The sequence below is a fragment of the Sinocyclocheilus grahami genome, unplaced genomic scaffold (genome assembly GCF_001515645.1).
Source record: "Sinocyclocheilus grahami isolate Dianchi unplaced genomic scaffold, SAMN03320097.WGS_v1.1 scaffold15.1, whole genome shotgun sequence".
In the NCBI taxonomy this organism is placed as follows: Eukaryota; Metazoa; Chordata; class Actinopteri; order Cypriniformes; family Cyprinidae; genus Sinocyclocheilus; species Sinocyclocheilus grahami.
This window is the reverse complement of record NW_015505194.1, coordinates 2,448,073-2,467,354: the sequence shown is the minus strand read 5'-3', so window position 1 is coordinate 2,467,354 and position 19,282 is coordinate 2,448,073. Positions and strand designations below refer to the sequence as shown.

General features: G+C 36.5%; 2 protein-coding genes across 3 annotated transcripts in view; one reads left to right on the top strand and one right to left on the bottom strand.

Moving 5' to 3' along the window:
• asap2b (ArfGAP with SH3 domain, ankyrin repeat and PH domain 2b) overlaps positions 1-12,992 on the top strand; it is a 24,602-nt gene extending 11,610 nt beyond the window's left edge. Inside the window, exons 5-28 of one of the 2 annotated variants that reach the window (XM_016294158.1) lie at positions 1,592-1,641; positions 2,147-2,276; positions 2,550-2,635; positions 2,722-2,797; positions 2,892-2,978; positions 3,071-3,174; positions 3,293-3,362; positions 4,100-4,187; positions 4,324-4,372; positions 4,516-4,682; positions 6,307-6,440; positions 6,521-6,612; positions 6,759-6,948; positions 7,910-7,995; positions 8,088-8,203; positions 8,460-8,527; positions 8,656-8,763; positions 9,345-9,591; positions 9,711-9,803; positions 10,753-11,014; positions 11,155-11,234; positions 11,354-11,427; positions 12,150-12,263; positions 12,340-12,992. In XM_016294158.1, coding sequence (XP_016149644.1) covers positions 1,592-1,641; positions 2,147-2,276; positions 2,550-2,635; positions 2,722-2,797; positions 2,892-2,978; positions 3,071-3,174; positions 3,293-3,362; positions 4,100-4,187; positions 4,324-4,372; positions 4,516-4,682; positions 6,307-6,440; positions 6,521-6,612; positions 6,759-6,948; positions 7,910-7,995; positions 8,088-8,203; positions 8,460-8,527; positions 8,656-8,763; positions 9,345-9,591; positions 9,711-9,803; positions 10,753-11,014; positions 11,155-11,234; positions 11,354-11,427; positions 12,150-12,263; positions 12,340-12,414 — 2,646 coding nt within the window. In that variant the 3' untranslated portion in view covers positions 12,415-12,992. Of the gene's footprint in view, positions 1-1,591; positions 1,642-2,146; positions 2,277-2,549; positions 2,636-2,721; positions 2,798-2,891; positions 2,979-3,070; positions 3,175-3,292; positions 3,363-4,099; positions 4,188-4,323; positions 4,373-4,515; positions 4,683-6,306; positions 6,441-6,520; positions 6,613-6,758; positions 6,949-7,909; positions 7,996-8,087; positions 8,204-8,459; positions 8,528-8,655; positions 8,764-9,344; positions 9,592-9,710; positions 9,804-10,752; positions 11,015-11,154; positions 11,235-11,353; positions 11,428-12,143; positions 12,264-12,339 lie in introns of both variants that reach the window. The other variant, XM_016294151.1, reaches the window with a different exon arrangement.
• A 432-nt stretch (positions 12,993-13,424) lies between these two features.
• The window catches only part of LOC107602581 (uncharacterized), an 8,989-nt gene continuing 3,131 nt past the window's right edge, over positions 13,425-19,282 (bottom strand). Inside the window, exons 4-6 of the mRNA XM_016295122.1 lie at positions 19,107-19,126; positions 18,375-18,549; positions 13,425-13,830 (exon numbers count right to left, since the gene is read on the bottom strand). Coding sequence (XP_016150608.1) covers positions 13,793-13,830; positions 18,375-18,549; positions 19,107-19,126 — 233 coding nt within the window. The 3' untranslated portion in view covers positions 13,425-13,792. The remainder of the gene's footprint in view (positions 13,831-18,374; positions 18,550-19,106; positions 19,127-19,282) is intronic.

Below are 19,282 nucleotides of genomic sequence, written 5' to 3'. Positions count from 1 at the left end.
TTGTTTCCTCTTTATAGTAACCCAGATCTTAAACAGCCTATTGGCCTTTATCTGTACTGCACACCACTGGGGAGTGTGGTTACGAAGCTCTTTTCTACAGCACTCTACTCGTAAACTAGGAAGTATGTTTTTTGCAAGCAGTAGGAATGGAAAAGACCCATATGACAGGAGTTTGCTCATGAACCAATGAGCCAATGAGATAAGGTCAAGCAAAGTGTATTAAAAACAAATGAGTTTCATAAGGTGGCATTTGAAAAATTCTCCTTGATCACTTGATCACCAAACAAGTTCTTGTATATAACAATAATGTGGAGGGTAAATGACTGACAGACTGTTTCTGTCTTTTCAGCTCACGTAGATAATGAGGAACAGTACATCCAGGCACTAGAGAGGTTTACGGATAGCACTGTGTACAAAGATGACCCTGAGATGCCCAGTTACTTCCTCACATTTGCTGGTTTTACCAAGGAGCTCACTGGTCTCTTTAAGAACTTGGTGAGCCAGTCTCTGACATCCATCTGTTGTAGATCTTTCTGCTATGAATATTTCAGGCCTGTATTTGTCTTGCCTGTGGCTCGCAAGCAGCTGACTGCACTCTTCAGGAAATACTGCCACACACACACACACACACAATTACACAAACTATTCACTTTGTTATGAAGCTCCTAATGTCTTCTTTTGTGCCCACAGCTGCAGAACATGAATAACATCATCACTTTCCCACTAGACAGTTTGCTGAAGGGAGACCTTAAAGGAGTCAAAGGGGTATGCAAATGACAAACATCTGTATAAAAATATGTAGTAGCACTTTAAATTAGGGACCGATTCTCACTATGAACTAGTTGCTTACTGGCATGCATATTACTGGCATACTGGCTGTTTATTGGTATTTATAAAGCACATAATGCCTAATTCTGCACGACCATATTTTAGATCCCTTAATCCTCCCCCATACCTAAACTTAACAACTACCTTACTAACTATTAATAAGCAGCAAATTAGCAGTTTATTGACAAAAGTCATAGTAAATAGTTAGTTATTAGTAAAAAATTGGTCCCTAAACTAAAGTGTTACTTTCAAACAGTAAAATACAGGGGGAAAAACTGAATTGTAAAAATACAGGAAAGTAGTCATATTTTGAAAAGTTATTACAATTTAAAATAATTATTTTTCTATTTTAATATATTTTAAAATGTAATCTATTCCTGAGTTGGCAAAATTTGATTTTCAGTGGCCATTACTTCAGTCCTGAGTGTCACATGATCCTTTAGAAATCATTCTAATATACTGATTTATTATATATGTATATATATATATATATGTGTGTGTGTGTGTGTGTGTGTGTGTGTGTGTGTGTGTGTGTGTGTGTGTGTGTGTGTGTGTGTGTGTGTGTGTGTGTGTGTGTGTGTGTGTGTGTGTGTGTGTATATATATATATATACACATAAAAAAATGTTTAATTAATTAAAAAATACAATGACTTTTTATAAATACAATGATTATGGTGGTTTGTGTGTGTGTGTGTGTGTTTTTTTATATATTTGACCTTTAATTCTCTTCTTATGTTGACTGTGCTTACATTTATTTGGCAGGATCTGAAAAAGCCTTTTGATAAAGCATGGAAGGATTACGAAACCAAACTGTAAGAACCTATTAACCTCTTTATATTAACCTCAGATAACCTCTTATAAAAATGTAATTGTTACAAATTGATCGGTGAAAATTAAACTTAAGCCTTAGACACTCATGAAGCCATTAGTGATTGGATATCTTTGAGATATTCCTGTTCCTTACAGCTTGATGCACAAAAGGAAACACATTCTGAGCAGAGTTTTAATAACTGTAGGTTTTTTTATTTGCACCTAGCATAGAGAGGAAGGTAAGGCAGCACTACATAGATGGAGGTTTAGTCATTTCAGATGTTTGAGCTTAAAGGTGAACTATCCCTTTAAGTCCTCTCCTTGTAGCATAGATGAAGAGCTTATCATAATGTGTGGCCATACCTTAAGAAAACAACAGTGCTGGCATATAAGGTTATTTGTGCAGTATGAGCATTATGAGGCATTGATGAAAGTCTAATGTTTGTGCATGGTTAAGTACATCCACTGTCATTTTATTTCATGTCAATGTTCTAAACTTCTTTACAGGGGCAAGATTGAGAAAGAAAAACGGGAACATGCCAAACAGCACGGTCTTATCAGAACAGAGATCAGCGGAGGAGAGATTGCGGAAGAGATGGAGAAAGAGAGACGCCTCTTTCAGCTTCAGATGTGTGAAGTAAGGAATGTGGTTCACATACTTTTTTTTTTTTTGAGTGAGCACCAGTGATGGTCCTGGTTTACTTTTTGCCTTGTTCACTTCATGTCTTATATTACCCTTGGTACACACACACACAGTGATCATCATGCATCATTGAACTCTTTTGAAACTTAATTAATGGCTAGTTAACTCTTTTGAAACTTAGCTAACAAATAGTTCATGGAAATAGAAAGCAAAAGAAAGCAATTGAAATGATTGTTTCATACTGAAGTCTGTAATTTGTTTTCCTAGTATCTCATTAAGGTGAATGAAATTAAAGTCAAGAAGGGAGTTGACCTGCTCCAAAACCTCATCAAATACTTTCATGCCCAGTGCAAGTATGTTTGTTTAAGATTTCGCAGTAGCAATACATTTTATTTTAAATGAGTCCTTTCAGAGAATTGGTTTTCATATTTCCACACAGTTTCTTTCAGGATGGGTTAAAAGTTGTCGACAACCTGAAACCTTTCATGGAAAACCTTGCCACGAACTTGACCGTAGTACGTTTTTTGATATCACTGTCTGCTCTTTTGAAGGTGTGTTTGTTTAGATGAAGTTATTCTTATGTTCTTATTATTTGTGTGTGAATTGCAGAACAAGCAGACACAAGATACAGAAAGGAAACAGCTGATGCAGCTGAGAGATATTCTCAAATCTGCCCTACAGTCTGAGTGTAAGGAGGTGAGCCAAAAAATATTTGGAACTATGATTGATAGGACGATTGCTTAATTTTGTGGTAAATCTTGTTGTTTTGTTTGTTTGTGTGGTGAAAGGACCTTCAGTCAAAGCAGAATGCAGGCTATAGTCTTCACCAGCTGCAGGGCAATAAAGCTCATGGCACTGAGCGCTCTGGGATGCTCCTCAAACGCAGCGAGGGGTGAGTTTGTCTGGCACTTTAATGAAATTCACATGCATTATAAGTCCAGCGCATCCTTTTTAAGGGTAGTGAATGTTTTGTAAAGTTTACGTGATGAAGGCTTCTCTCTATCTTATAGACTGAGGAAGGTTTGGCAGAAAAGGAAGTGCACTGTGAAAAATGGATTATTGACCATTTCTCATGGAACGGTAGGGGAACAAAACAAACGCTATGTGTCTGTAACTCCTTTCAGAATTACGTTTTAGTTTTGCACGTTTACCTCCACCGTTTGTACAGAGTTTGAGGACAACAATATGTTGGAAGAACATAATCTCAAAATACCATTTAGTGGCTTAATTTGAGAAAAATTATGTGAAAAGTATGTGTAGATACAAATCAGAACATATCCACGGTGCATTTATCATGTTTACTCATTTATTGCTTTAAAATACATCTTTTTACAACCTAGAGAAATGACTAACTCCTCTTCCTTGTCGTTTTTAAGATATTTAAGTAACAATTAATAATTAGTTTCATAAGGATAATGTGGTTTGTTTAATGAAAATTACACACACATACATATATAAATTAAACCTATTTATTATAAAAGTTATATAATTTTAATATATATAATTAAAGTCTGCTAAATGACTAAATAAATAAATAATTACTGTATGTAAAATAAATTCTAGAGTTTGTACAATATAATTATAATTGTTATAATATAATATATATATACTGTATATACTTTGTAAATATGTTTATTAAATATATTTATTACATTTATTAAATATATATTTTTTAAATATTATTTTAATAAATATAATTAATATATGTAGAATAAATTCTTCAGTGGGTATTGCCATTAGTGGGTAATAAATCCCTAAAAGTAGGCATTTTTTTCTGCTCATTCTTTCTTGCTCTATCTCTCTCTTTTTTCTTTCAGGCCAACGTACCGCCAGCAAACCTGAACCTCTTAACCTGCCAAGTGAAGCGTAACCCAGATGAGAAAAAATTCTTTGATCTTATATCACGTAATATACTTTTACAACGAGCCCGGTCACAGCACAATACTCTCATAAGTTCAGATCCAGTATTCTCAGAGTCTGTCATGGTTTATATGGTTGGCTGGTCATTTTTATTTGCTTACTGTTCTCTTCCATCTTCTAGATGACAGAACGTATCACTTCCAGGCAGAGGACGAAGCGGAGTGTCAAATGTGAGTGTGGAAGTGAGTGTGTGTGTGTGCGCGTGTGCTCATACGATAAGAGAAATGTATACAGTAAATATCACGTGAGAATGTAATTATTATGTCCATCACCTCTGTCTTTTCATCTGTTCATGTGTATCTTTCTATTTCAGATGGGTGTCTGTGCTCCAAAATAGCAAAGAGGAGGCGCTGAACAACGCCTTTAAGGATGATCAGAACGAGGATGAGAACAACATCGTACGGGGGCTGACCAAGGCCATTGTGGAAGAAGTGAAGAAGATGAGCGGCAATGACGTGTGCTGTGACTGTGGAGCTTCCAGTAAGCAATATGGGATTGATTGTAACCTAGTGGTTTAGCATCTGGGCTGGGGACTGAAATGTTGCAAGCTTGAATTCTACAAGGTTTGATCCCTGAGTTTTTGACCATTTACCATTTTGCCCTTTACAATTTCTCATTTCTATATACACTTTTTTTTGTGGAAAGAAATTAATACTTGTATTTAGCAAGGATGCATTAAATTGATTGAAAATGACAGTAAATACATTGTTTATGTTTCAAAAGATTCCTATTTCAAATAAAAGAGGTTCTTTTGAACTTTCTATTAATCAGAATCCTGACAAAAATGAATCATGGTTTCCACAAAAATATTAAGTAGCACTACTGTTTTTAAGAAATATTACTTGAGCACCAAATCAGCATATTTGAATGATTTCTGAAGGATCATGTGACACTGAAGACACTGAAGCTTTGCCATATCAATGACATTTTAAAATACATTAAAATGGAAAACAGCTATTTTAAATTATGATTAAAATTTCACAATATTACTGTTTTCACTACATTTTTGATCAAATAAATACAGCCTTGGAAAGCCTTCTTTCAAAAACTTTTGAATGTTGGTGCATTTAACTGTTACATATAATTTGTTTTTACTGTAGTATTTATCTTGCACAAAACAAAAAAATGCCCTTTTTATCAGGGTGGCAGGGTTAACAAATAAGATTAAATGCTAAAATAATAAAACTAGAAATCATTTATTTATAAACAGCATCATTTAACATTTTCACCACAAAAATAAGATGGAAAAGATTGCTGAATCAAATTAACTACTGAATCGTTTTTGTTGTTTTCTGCATTATTTGCACAAACTAAAACAGACATTTTAGGAGAGCGTGATTCTTGCCTCAGCTCACTCTACTTTAAAAAAAAAAAATTATTGAAATCTACACCCTGCGCTTCCTGTTTTGCATCACGCCTTATGATTTCTGAAGGATCATGTGACACTGAAGACACTGAAGCTTTGCCATATCAATGACATTTTAAAATACATTAAAATGGAAAACAGCTATTTTAAATTATGATTAAAATTTCACAATATTACTGTTTTCACTACATTTTTGATCAAATAAATACAGCCTTGGAAAGCCTTCTTTCAAAAACTTTTGAATGTTGGTGCATTTAACTGTTACATATAATTTGTTTTTACTGTAGTATTTATCTTGCACAAAACAAAAAAATGCCCTTTTTATCAGGGTGGCAGGGTTAACAAATAAGATTAAATGCTAAAATAATAAAACTAGAAATCATTTATTTATAAACAGCATCATTTAACATTTTCACCACAAAAATAAGATGGAAAAGATTGCTGAATCAAATTAATTACTGAATCGTTTTTGTTGTTTTCTGCATTATTTGCACAAACTAAAACAGACATTTTAGGAGAGCGTGATTCTTGCCTCAGCTCACTCTACTTTAAAAAAAAAAAAAATTATTGAAATCTACACGCTGCGCTTCCTGTTTTGCATCACGCCTTTCCACTTCTCTTTGTACATTGAATGAAACTTAGTCATCCCAGTAGAACTTGTCTTATTGTTCAGATTTTCTTAGATAACCCTGAAATTCAAATGATACGTCAGTGGCTTATCACTTGTTGTTACTGCAGATCCAACATGGCTCTCTACAAACCTGGGTGTGTTGATTTGCATCGAATGCTCTGGAATCCATCGGGAAATGGGAGTCCACTACTCCAGAATACAGTCTCTGACGCTGGATGTCTTGGGCACGTCTGAACTCTTGGTAAAGTCTTGTGACAACTCTGTTCTTTTTGAGCAGAAATTGCAAACATACAGATTGTGATGGTATTAAATGGGTTGCAGCTTGCTAACAGCGTGGGCAATGCAGGATTCAATGAAATCATGGAAGCAAATCTGTCAGCAGAGATTCCCAAACCCAACCCTTCGAGTGACATGTGAGCGATAGATAAGTTTCAGTGACATCTATTTTTTATGAATTCTCTCATTAAGATCTTCGGTTTAAAATTGGCTTTTAAATCCCAAGTTTAGTCTTCACATCATAAATTTCATTACAATGTCTTCTCTCGCAATTGTCCTTCAGGCAGGTACGAAAAGACTTCATTACAGCCAAATACACAGAGAAGCGCTTCGCTCAGAAGAAGTATGCAGAGAACGCAGCCCGGCTGCGCGCACTGTGTGATGCAGTGAAGTCCCGGGACATCTTCTCTCTAATTCAGGTGTATGCTGAAGGAGTGGACCTAATGGAGACCATTCAACAAGCTAACCAACATGTGAGTGTAACGTGCTGGTGCTGTAAAGAGTGCACGACGAAGGAGAGAATTCCACAAGAGTCTTTTCATTATGAATCCAAAAGCAAACAAGGCAGGGGTAGCACAAACACAAATGTAGGCAAAACAAATAACTGGCAAAGGAACTGAACAAAGCAAGTTTGTTCAAAGCATGAGTATAAATAATGGGGCTAATGAAACAGAAACACCTGAGAGTAAAAGGTAACCAAGGAAACTAATGAGGAGCTGATCAGAACTAAACGGTGCAGGAGAACAAGAACTGAAAGTAACACAACAGAGAAGTTCATAACCATGACAGTGAGTTGTAGGTTGTGCATTTCCTTTTTCTATTGAATTGTTCTCATAGGCTGCACAGAAAAACAGCATCTAACACAACCCATGTGTAGTACAAATGACTCTTATGGGCTGGTTAATTTTAGTGAATCAAATAAATACAGTGTCTTTTTTTAATAAATGAAGAAGAAGAATTTAATATGTGACCCTGGACCACAAAACCAGTCATAAGTGTCAATTTTTTCAAAATTGAGATTTATACATCACCTGAAAGCTGATGTATGGTTTGTTAGGATCAGACAATATTTGGCCGAGATTCAACTATTTGAAAATCTGGAATCTGAGGGTGCAAAAAAAAATCTAAATATTGAGTAAATCGCCTTTAAAGTTGTCCAAATGAAGTTCTTAGCAATGCATATTACTAATCAAAAATTAAGTTTTAATATATTTACAGTAGGAAATTAACAAAATATCTTCATGGAACATGATCTTTACTTAATATTCTAATGCTTTTTGGCATAAAATAAAAATCTATAATTTTGACCCATACAATGTATTTTTGGCTATTGCTACAAATATCCCCCAGCGACTTAAGACTGGTTTTGTGGTCCAGGGTCACATATATATCTTTATAAGTATACATATATATATCTTTGCTTTTCATTGACAGGAACCAGGTGAGACAGCGCTACATCTTGCAGTACGAATGGTGGACCGAAACTCTCTCCATATTGTGGACTTCCTTGTACAGAACAGGTGCTCCACTGATGTTCTGTATTTAAGCTAAAAAAAAAAAAAAAGATTTTACATATTATTCAGACATTTTACATGTTCATATGTGTGTGCAGTGGGAATTTAGATAAGCAGACTGCCAAAGGAAGCACAGCACTGCACTACTGCTGCTTGACTGACAATAGTGAATGTATGAAGCTGCTACTGCGGGGAAAAGCATCTGTCACCATTAGTAAGATTTCATATAATTTGCAGCTTTAACCTCAAGAATTCAAACTTCACAAAAAATTAATAAAAAAAAAATCAAAATAATTTTTTATGAAAAACTAATGAGGCGTTCTTCATTAGTCTTCAAAAACTCATTAGGCATTTTTTTGTTACATTTTTTTTTTAAATAAATCAAGCGAAATTGCTAATTTATTAGTAGTATTTCATATAAACTACTGAGTTTTTTTTTCCTCTTTTGGCCATGTCTGTTTTTCTTGTAGCTAATGAAGCAGGAGAGACTCCTCTAGATCTGGCGCAGCGTCTTAGACACAAAAAATGCGAGGAGCTGGTGCGTATATGTGTTATCTTTAATGCAAGCAGAAATCCTTAAGTGCTGCTTTTTGCTCTCTCCTTACCTGAGATTGTGTTCAAGCAAATTCCCCTCCAGTATGTTCTTCTGTGTTGTGTGATCGACAGCTGACTCAGGCGCAAACAGGGAAGTTCAACGTCCATGTGCATGTGGAGTATGACTGGCGTCTGCATAACGATGACCTGGACGAGAGTGAGGATGAGATGGAAGACAAGGTTGACATACTTTTTACACAAAAGATCCCATTTAATTAAGTTATACTTAAGATAAAAATAAAAAAAAAGAAATTTTTACTTTTATTCAGTAAGAATGTAATAAATTAATATGAAGTAACAATGAAGACATTTATAATCTTACCAAAGATATCTATTTTAAATAAATGCTGTTCTTTTGAGTCCTGATAAAAATGTATCATGGCTTCCACAAAAATATTAAGCAGCACAACTGTTTTTAACAGTGATAATAATAAGACATGGTTCTTGAGCACCAAATCAGCAGATCATAATGATTTCTGAAAGATTATGTGACACTGGAGCCTGAAGATCTTAAAAAAAGCCTGAAAAGGAGCCTGAAAAAAACTTAAAATCACTCAGCTTAAATAGACTTAATTAAAAAGAATAAATGGTATTGCACACATGCATATATTTTTTCCAAAACCTCATTCACTGTTCACTACATCGTGAATGTCACATAGTTCATTACATAAAGATCAAAATGTATTAGGACAAAGAGAATATTGAGCACTGAATATTGCTACATTATGGCTCATCCATATGTCATTGATTTTGTGTTTCAGCCTATTCCCAACAGGCGTGAGGAGCGTCCAGTTAGCTGTATTGTTCCAGGCACTGGCCCCATGATGCCCAACATGAGCGCTCTGGCACGGGACGTGGCTAATGTGGTCAATAACAAGCACAGGGCTTTTATTCCTAGTATGATCTGCAACGAGACATACGGCACCATGCTTGATGTAAGCCCACTGCTTTTGGGTTTACCAGGAGGGCCTGGTATTCCTCTTCTACCGCCTCGTACCTTGGGAAGGGGTGAGTAGCATTCAGGCATAGTGAGTTGAGGATCTTCTGGCAGTAAATTCTAAAGTAGCTTGCTTACAAGTGTACACATTCAGTAAAGTCTTAAACATACAAATTGTTTGTGATGTCAGGGTTGAGTCCTCCAGCGGAGACGGTCAGGAGGCAGAGATCATGCTCAGACCCTTCAAACCCTCAGACTCCAGAAAAAAACACCTCGGTGTACGGTGAGTCTGACCCCAGTAGTCTTACACCCATTTCTATAAAGATTATTATTTCTGTTATATATTCTGCAAACCTCTTACATTCACCAAGGCTGCATTTTTTCGATCGCTAAATGTTTATTAGCAATGTTGAAAACCGTTCTGTCATGACAACTCTCGGAGGGATTGGCATGGTAATGTACATGACAATGTTAATGTATTTGGTCTTAGCGGTATAGATCTGCTACGCTGCTGCGGCAGAGCAAGTACAGGGACTTGCTTCTGCCAATACATCCACAACATGATGCTGTGAGCATGTAAGAAATATTGCTGCTGCAAATATAACATACAGTACATGAAATAACCCCCATATAGCATACATGAATCACCTCGTAGCAGATCTATACAGGTGGAGCTGGGGAAGGTCGAGGGTTTCTGAAGCAAGCTGCAACTGCTACGGCAATCCCTAGTCATATATTTGAATGTTGAGCAGCGAGCTCATTGGCTAGCGATACAGGAGAGAACCAATCAGCTGTGCCATGTGATAATGACATCATTAGGTCAGACTGAGTTAGACCTATCGGACTGCGCCATCTAGAGTTTCATGCCAGAACTCTGTATTTGTGCTGCTAAATATTTTTGTGGAAATCATGATCCATTTTTTTCAGGATTCTTTGATGAACAGAAAGTTCAAAATAACAGCATTTATTTGAAATAGAAACCTTTGTAACACTATAAATGTTTGTACTGTCGCTTTTGATCAATTTAATGCATAAAAAAATCTTACTGTCTCCCAACTTTTGAACAGCAGTCAAGATGTTTTGCTGAACATGGTAGCTAGTTTGTTGTTCCATAATGCTCTACCGGCTGGTCAACCAAGTAAAACTACTATGGAACACCATGCACCATGTTCCAGAAATCAAGCTGTTTTTTCTTGTAGGCAGACACATAACAGGTCTTGTCTCTCCTATAGTGCTCCCCCCTGCTCCGCCGCCCCCTCCTCCTGCGGCCAAGAGACCACCGCCTCCAGATCCAAAGGCATCTCTTCCCCAAGTGCCTCTGGTTCCATCTGTACCCACTGCTCCCCCAGTTATACCACCCGTCCCAGCTAGACCAGCACCCATAGTGCCACCTGCTCCAGTGTTGCCCACGTCATTTTCATCTAAACCCCCACCTCCACCTGTACCCCCACAGCCAAAGGCCCCTGCACCTAAACCAGTGAAATCCCCCTCAAGGTAAGATGTCACCTCCCAGCTTCATTACAAATAACATTTATCTGATGTTGTTTTTTTAATAAGGATTTCAGCAGTTTGTTTTGTAGCATTATTAGCATTAGCTACATTATATCAGCTGCACTGTTCTGTGTATTTCTCAGGGATCCTGTTGGTCCATTTAGTAAAGATGTAAATGTAAATAAAGCTCCACCCATTGTCCCCCGACCAAGTGACAAAACAGGTGAATTTAATGATACTTACATACTGATGAATACAGCTCTGAAGCCAAAGAAATTAGAGATATTTTGGGTTGAAATAAGCTTAAATGTTGATTTTCATTAAAAAAAAAAATTTCTCCAGACTCCAGACCATCATCTGCTTCTACAACAGCTCCTGTTCCTGCTCCTGCCCCCAAACCCAGAATGGCCCCACCTGTAAGTGACCATTTAAGACCCTCAAAAGTACACTACCGTTCAAAAGTTTGGTGTAGGTAAAATTTTTTGATGTTTTTTAAATAAGTTTCTTTTGCATACCAAGCCTGTGTTTATTTGATCAGAAATACAAGTAAAAACTGTAATAATGTAAAATAACTGTTTTCTGTTTGAATGTATTTGAAAATGTAATTTATTCCCATGATGGCAAAGCTGAATTTTCCGCAGACATTACTCCACTATTCAGCGTAACATGATCCTTCAGAAATCATTGTAATATAATCATCTGGTGCTTAATACACATTTCTTATTATTATCAATGTTGAAATAGTTGCTTAGTATATTTGTGAAAACGATGACAGATTTGTTCAGGATTCTTTGATGAATAGTATTATTAAATTCTTTAAAAAAATTACCTCAGAATTTTAAACAGTAATTTATTTTTAATTCTTCTTTTAAATGAAATTTTTCATCATTTGATTTTTGTTTTATTTTACTTTTTTCAAACGGATTAAAAAATAAAGTTGCTCGGAAAATATTTTGACATTTAAGCCACATTTAAATATGAAATTTCATTGCATTACATAAACCAAGTGACATCTGCGAACATGAAAAGTGTTATTTTTCTTTAAAATAAATCTTTTTATACTTTTGTTATTATACATATTAATTTTGATGTCGGTGGCAAATCTAAAACATTTCTGTTGTATTTGTTTAAGAAACAGAGACCTAAGAGAGTGAAGGCCCTATATACCTGTCATGCTGATAACCTAGATGAACTGACCTTCTCTGAAGGAGAGGTGATAATAGTGGATGGAGAGGAGGACAAGGAGTGGTGGGTGAGTACGCAGTCATACTTTACACAGTACACGTGCACTGTGTGTGATCTTGATGACTCTTCCATGTGTCCTGCAGGTGGGCCACATTGACGGGGAACCGACCAGGAAGGGCGTTTTTCCAGTCTCGTTTGTTCACTTCATCACTGACTGATGTCATACATTGCTGTCTTACTAAGATCACAGGCACAGGCTTTTTGTGACAGAAACCTGAGACCACTGATTATTTAACAATGGATTAACTAGTCACCATCCTTATGGCTGGATGGTGGCGTACGGGACATTCTCAAACAGAAGACCTCTGGAAATGGCTCAGTTTATCAATTATTCCAATTCCAAGTGCAATTACCTCCAACTTTAAAGCAGAAATGTTGTTTGAACTGTGATGAGTGCTATGCTTTATATGGGGACCATTTTTTATAAACCGTAATTTTGTTGCATCCTTACTCTAATCTTCATAGAGCTTTTTATCTATATCAGTTGCAGCGCAACTCTTATTTTGCAAGTGCAGTTAAGTGACGTAATTTGTATACAAATATGTTCTCCAAGTTCTGTTACTGAACAAGCCATTAAACCCTTTACTCTGTACATTTAAAGGATTGGCTTTATTTTCAGCACTAGATATATTTTTACAAAATACCTGACAAAATATCAAAGTAGTGGCTCAACAGTTCACAGTAATGTTATACATTTTAATAGTTACACTACATTTGAAATGTTTGGGGTGATATTTTCTTAATATTTCTGAAATAAATTATTTTCCCCAAACTGCACACAGCAGTACTGTAAAATATTTTTACAATTTAAAATAACGATTTCCTATTTTAATACATTTTAAAATGTAATTTATTCCTGACTGCATTACTCCAGTCTTCAATGTCACATGATCCTTCAGAGATCATTCTAATATGCTGATTTAGCGCTCAAGAAACATTTCTGATTATGTTGACAACAGCTGTGCCGCTTAATATTTTAATGGAAACACATTTTTCTCAGGATTCTTTGATTAATAGAAGGTTCAAAAGAACAGCATTTATTTGAAATTAATTTTTTATACCATTGTAATTGTCTTTACCGTCACTTTTGATCAGTTTAATGTGTCCATGCTGAATAAAAGTATTAATTTCCTTAAAAAAAAAAAAACAATTCTCAGACCTCAAACTTTTGGACCATAGCATACATTTACAAACCACTCCCCCATAAACCAGGACATCTTGCCATATTGAAACAAAGGGTCCAAGCATCATCTTTGACCACCACATTTGATTAATTTACAGTATTGTCAGATGGTCCAAGAACATTTTTTTTTCACAATTTTCAAAAGACAACCTTCAAGTTTCCTCATAATGCTTATAGAAAAAAATACTTTAAACTGTTCAAAATACTCATCCATATATTTACAAATCAAAAATCTTCACAACAGATGTCTTAAACCACGGCAGAGTTAATATATGCACAGTGGTCTCTCCAAAAAGGCCAAAGTAGTCAGTTAAGATGGGGTAGTTCATCTCAAAGAAGCAAAGCCTCTTCTTTTATGTGGTCTGTACAGCTGCTACAGTATTTGAAACATCTGCAAAAACAAATATGAAAAAAAGTTCAGTCAATCATTCTGCAGCCCTATCCAATGCAATATCAACTGCTGCAAAGTTCAACACTCTGCAGTGGTGCTGGAGCAGAGTAGTTGTTCCACTGGAATAAGGTGGGTACAGCCCCTTTCTTTAGCAAGCGGCGCCCTTTAGGAGTCAATGGCTCTTTCACATCTTCACTGTTGAAATGACGACTGCAGACTCTCATATGGGAAGTGATGATTAAATCCTTGCGTTGAATGCTACATATCCACTTTTTGCGTCTTTCTTCATCCGTGGGGTAAGAGTGAAAGCTCAGCACAGAGTTGAACTTTGAGGAGGCCGAACACAATGGGACACAACAATGCTCGGCCGCACTACTGTCTGCCTGCCGTTGATATTTAAACTTTCTGGATGCCTTTACTACAATGAGATATTGTGTATATTTATAACAGTACTTAGCTGTATACTTCAAAAATGAATCAGTTGAATCTGATACATATTGTATGATAACATACAAAACGAATTTTGCTATAAGTTTGATCGCAACATATAATCATTGCTGTTAAAGGGATAGTTCACCCTCAAGCCATCCTAGGCGTATATGACTTCCTTCTTTCAGATGAATCCAATCGGAGTTAGATAAAAAATTGACTTTGATCTTCCAAGCTGTTTAATGGCAGTCAGCGGGTGTTGCAGTGCATCAGTCCAAAAGAAGTGAAATAAAGCGCATGCATCCATAATAAAAAGTGCCTCACATGGCTCCGGGGGGGGGTTAAGAAAGACCTCCTGTAGCGAATCGATGCATTTTTGTAAGAAAAATATCCATATTCAAAACGTAATAATCACTTTAATCTAGCCTGCACCAACAGTTGTACACGGAAGCAGCTCCGGGCTGATGACGTATGAGGTCAGCGTTGCGCATGCGCCGGTGAGTCTCGTGAAAACCAACGATTGTTTACAGGAGCAAAGGAAGCAAAGTTTCCTTACTTTAGCAAAGGAAAACCAATCTCCTCTTGGCTTCTATCGAAATCCTCCAACATTCTTCTTTACAAATCCTCGTTTTGTACTTCTAACTCGTGACCGTTGTTTTGTTTTGATCTCTCCCCTGCGTTTCCACGTGTCACTTCTGAGCGGCGCATGCGCATAGCTGACCTCATACGTCATCCGCCCAGAACTGCTTCCGTGTACAACAGTGAGCGCAAGCTAGATTAAATTGATTATTATGTTTTAAATATGGTTATTTTTCTTACAAAAACGCATTGATTCACAACAGGAGGACTTTATTCACCCCCTGGAGCCGTGTGAGTAGGGCTGGACGATATGGCCAAAATTGATATTACGATATATATTTCTTAATTTCGGTCGATAAGATATAATTCTGATATCGATATGAACACTATTTATCTGAAATATACATTTTTTGTAACATTATAAATGCCTTTACAATCACTTTTGATCGATTTTATGCATCCTTGCTAAATAAAAGTATTCATTTCTATAATTTCTTTCCCAACAAGATTTCCCAATTATACTGAATGGAATAGTGCAGGGGTGGCGAACTCTAGTCCCGGAGAGCCGCAGCCCTGCAGAGTTCAGCTCCAACCCTAATTAAAACTCACCTGCCTGTAGCTTCCTAGTAACCCTTCAGACCTTGATTAGCATGTTCAGGTGTGTTTGATTAGAGTTGAAGCAAAACTCTGCAGGGCTGCAGCTCTCCAGGACCGACGTTCGCCACCCCTGGAATAGTGTATAACAGGGATCCTCAAATCTGGCCCACGAGATCCACTTTCCTGCAGAGTTTAGCTCTAACCCTAATCAAACACACCTGAGCATGCTAATCAATGTCTTCAGGATCATTAGAAAATCACAGGTAGCTGAGTTTGATCAGGGTTGGAGCTAAACTGTAAAGCGCATTGGACCTCCAGGGTAAGATTTGAGGAACCCTGGTGTATAATGTTACAAAAGCTTTTTATTTCAGATAAATGCTGATTTTTGGATCTTTCTATTCATCAAAGAATCTTGAAATTTTTACTCAACTGTTTTAAATATTGATAATCAGCATATCAGAATGATTTCTGAAGGATCATGTGACACTGAAGACTGGAGTAATGATGCTGAAAATGTACCTATGTATGATCACAGGAATAAATTACATTTTAAAATCTATTCAAATAAAAAGCATTTTTAAATAGTAAAAATATTCCAACATTTTACTGTTTTTGCTGTACTTTGGATCAAATAAATGCAGCCTTGGTGAGCAGAAGAGAATTCAAAAAAATAAAAATAAATAAAAAACCCACCATTAAACATCTTACTGTTCAAAAACTTTTGACTGGTAATGTAGGCTGATTATTCTTATAGATTGAAACAAATGTGCTTCAGAGAGAAAAAAAGGGTATGAAAATTGCTCCGAGTCGCTGCAGAAAACAAAAACAAAAATCGAACAACAAAAACTGGAAACGTTGCTGGAGACGGGCTTATTGAAAATGAAAACTCATTCTCTGCCAGCAGGAGGCGCTTTTAGAGTGATAAAACTAGCGGTTTCTCAAGTAACGGCTGTAATCAAAGCAGCTCCGCTCATGAACGCTACTTTATCTGATCAAAAGAAAATGCCATCGAAACTTTTCTGAAGACAGTCGGTTCCCTTCAGAGATACATTCATGTAAAACACCCGCGCCATGCAGTGCTCATGTTTATTCAACGAAGTCAAACGGCACAAATAAATCAATGTATGGGAAACTGGTAATGTATATCGGAAATGTGTTTATAAATCAAATCACCGTTATTGAAAAAAAATTACATCGCGGTACATATTGATATTGAATTATTATCCAGCCCTACGTGTGAGGCACTTTTTATTATGGATGGATGCGCTTTATTTCCCTTCTTTTGGACTGAAGCACTGCAACACCCGCTGACTGCCATTAAACAGCTTGGAAGATCAAAGACAAATTTTAATATAACTCCGACTGGATTCATCTGAAAGAAGAAAATCATATACACCTAGGATGCCTTGAGGGTGAGTAATTCATGGGCTAATTTTCATTTTTGGGCGAACTAACCCTTTAATAGTGTTCACCGTCTGTTTGATTACATGTCATTAACTAACTGCTTGATTGTTACCGTACATTTCTGCCATATGGACATCAACGTGAGATAGTCACCACTGATAAGCTACTACTAAATATAATGTAGAAACTTTAATTTTCTGTAAAGCTGCTTTGCAACGATTTGCATCGTGAAAAGCGCTATACAAAAAAAAGAAAGGAAAGAAAGATACGTAGGCTGCGTCCTGTGCATAGAGTCCACTGAACAATGCAGGTCTCAAATGTTGACCTTTGCTAAATAATAATCCACAAGCATTGAGCTTTAATGATGGACTGCTGCAAATATTGTGCTAAATACTGATGTTTGTTGAATGGACATATTTTGTTCTTTAACAGCTAATACCTTTCAAATGTCTGGGGTCGGTAAGATCTTTTAATGTTTTTGAAAGTCTATTTTGCCTTAAAATATTAAATGTATATTCCTGTGATGCAAAGCTGTACTTTCAGCAGCCATTACTCCAGTTTTCAGTGTCACATTATCCTTCAGAAATCATTCTAATATGCTGATTGGGGCTCAAGAAACATTTCAGGATTCTTTGATGAATCGAAAATTCACAAGAACAGCATTTAAAAAAAAATATATATATATTTTGTAACATTATAAATATCTTTACTGTCACTTTTGAGCAATTTACTGCCTTCTTTCTGAATTAATGTATTAAAGGCCCCAATATACTTCAAGCGAAATCGAAGAATGAACTGATGTGACGTCATTTCGAACAAAATCGAAGTTTGTTTTGGGAGTTCTAAACGGCTTGCCAAAGCAAATCTTCCGGAATAGTTCCGGCTGCAAAACACCTTCGTACTACCATTGGTCTGTGACGATTACATCATAGGAGGTGTGCTCTGAGGCTCTACCTTCTTTCATGCGTAACTCTTCTCTGTGTTCATTTCATCTGTGCGATGTCCACGCAGTGGAGAGCCGCTTTATAGTAGCAAATTAAGTTTTGCTTTTGATGAAATGAGACACTGACACTGTTTTTCCATGTATTGAATAAACTGCCATGTAAATACACGTCGTGACTTCACAGGAGTGCTAAATTGCAGAGCACGTGCAAGCATAGGCTATGAACAGATGCTTTTTTTTAAATAAAAAAATGCTTGCTGTTCTCTCCATTTTTGTTGTGTTTATTTTGTTACTGAGAGGAAAGCGCGCAGCACATATTTACATATTCATTTAAATGTCACTTTCATCAGAGTGGGCGGCGTCGGGATGTTCGATAACAGTATACCGCTGCTCATGTATTTCGAACTTTGTTTTACCCCTAAACGAAGAACGAAAAATAACTTAGTTTTGAGTATATCAGGGCCTTATTAATGTATGAATGTATTATCCTAATTTCTTAAAAAATAAAAATCTTACTGACCCCAAACTTTTGAACGTTATTGTAAGTGATCAAAATGCATCAAAGTGTGGAAAACAAGGCTATATGGCTAACCTGATATAAGTGGTTGTGTGTGAATCTGGCTCTCCTCTAGTGTCAGAAAGCAGGCTGGTTTGACAAGCTTCGATTCTGTGTTAGTTGGATCCACAGCTTCACTTGGGCCCTCAGTCTCACAGGTGAGTATATGGATGGGCCCTCTGCAGCCCTTCAAGTGGATCTGGATCGATTCCTAGAGCAGGACATAAACATAAGTTCATATAACACCTATTACTACCTGCTATCAGATCAGATGAGTGTTCTTTAATCATGATTCAAATTAGGGGTGGGCAAGATGACCAAAAGGAACTGGAAAAGTCCTTTCCCTGTTGTCCCCTCACATCAAAAATCAACCAACTTATTGGTTTAAAACGGTTTGGATCTTTTTTCGCTTAGAGACAGTGCTTTATCTGTGCAGATTTCTCTCCCAATTCAAACAAGACATTTTTTTCCACTGGAGAAATCAATGTTTAAGGACTCATATTTTAGCTGGAAGCAACGGTTTAAAGTTAAAAGCATCTCAAAGATAGATTTGTTTATTACAAACATGCAGCTTTTTATTTGACAGGAAATTAATTTGATGGACTGGAGTCATGTGGATTACATGTGTATTACTGTGATGTTTTTATCAGCAGTTTGGGCTCAGACAAGAAAGCACTGTGTGAAGAGAGGGGAGCGTGACTGGCAAAGGACCTCGAGACGGGAATTGAACTCGGGTCGCCGTGAACACAGGTATGTTGGCGCACTAACCACAGGGCTATTGGCACCAACTAGGGGGAGTAATTTTTATTTTTGGAAGAACTATTCCTTCAATGGCAATCACAGCAGCAGGTGATATAATATAGTCGTCTGTCACTTTAATACCTCATGCATGGATCCAATATATATATATATATATATATATATATATATATATATATATATAT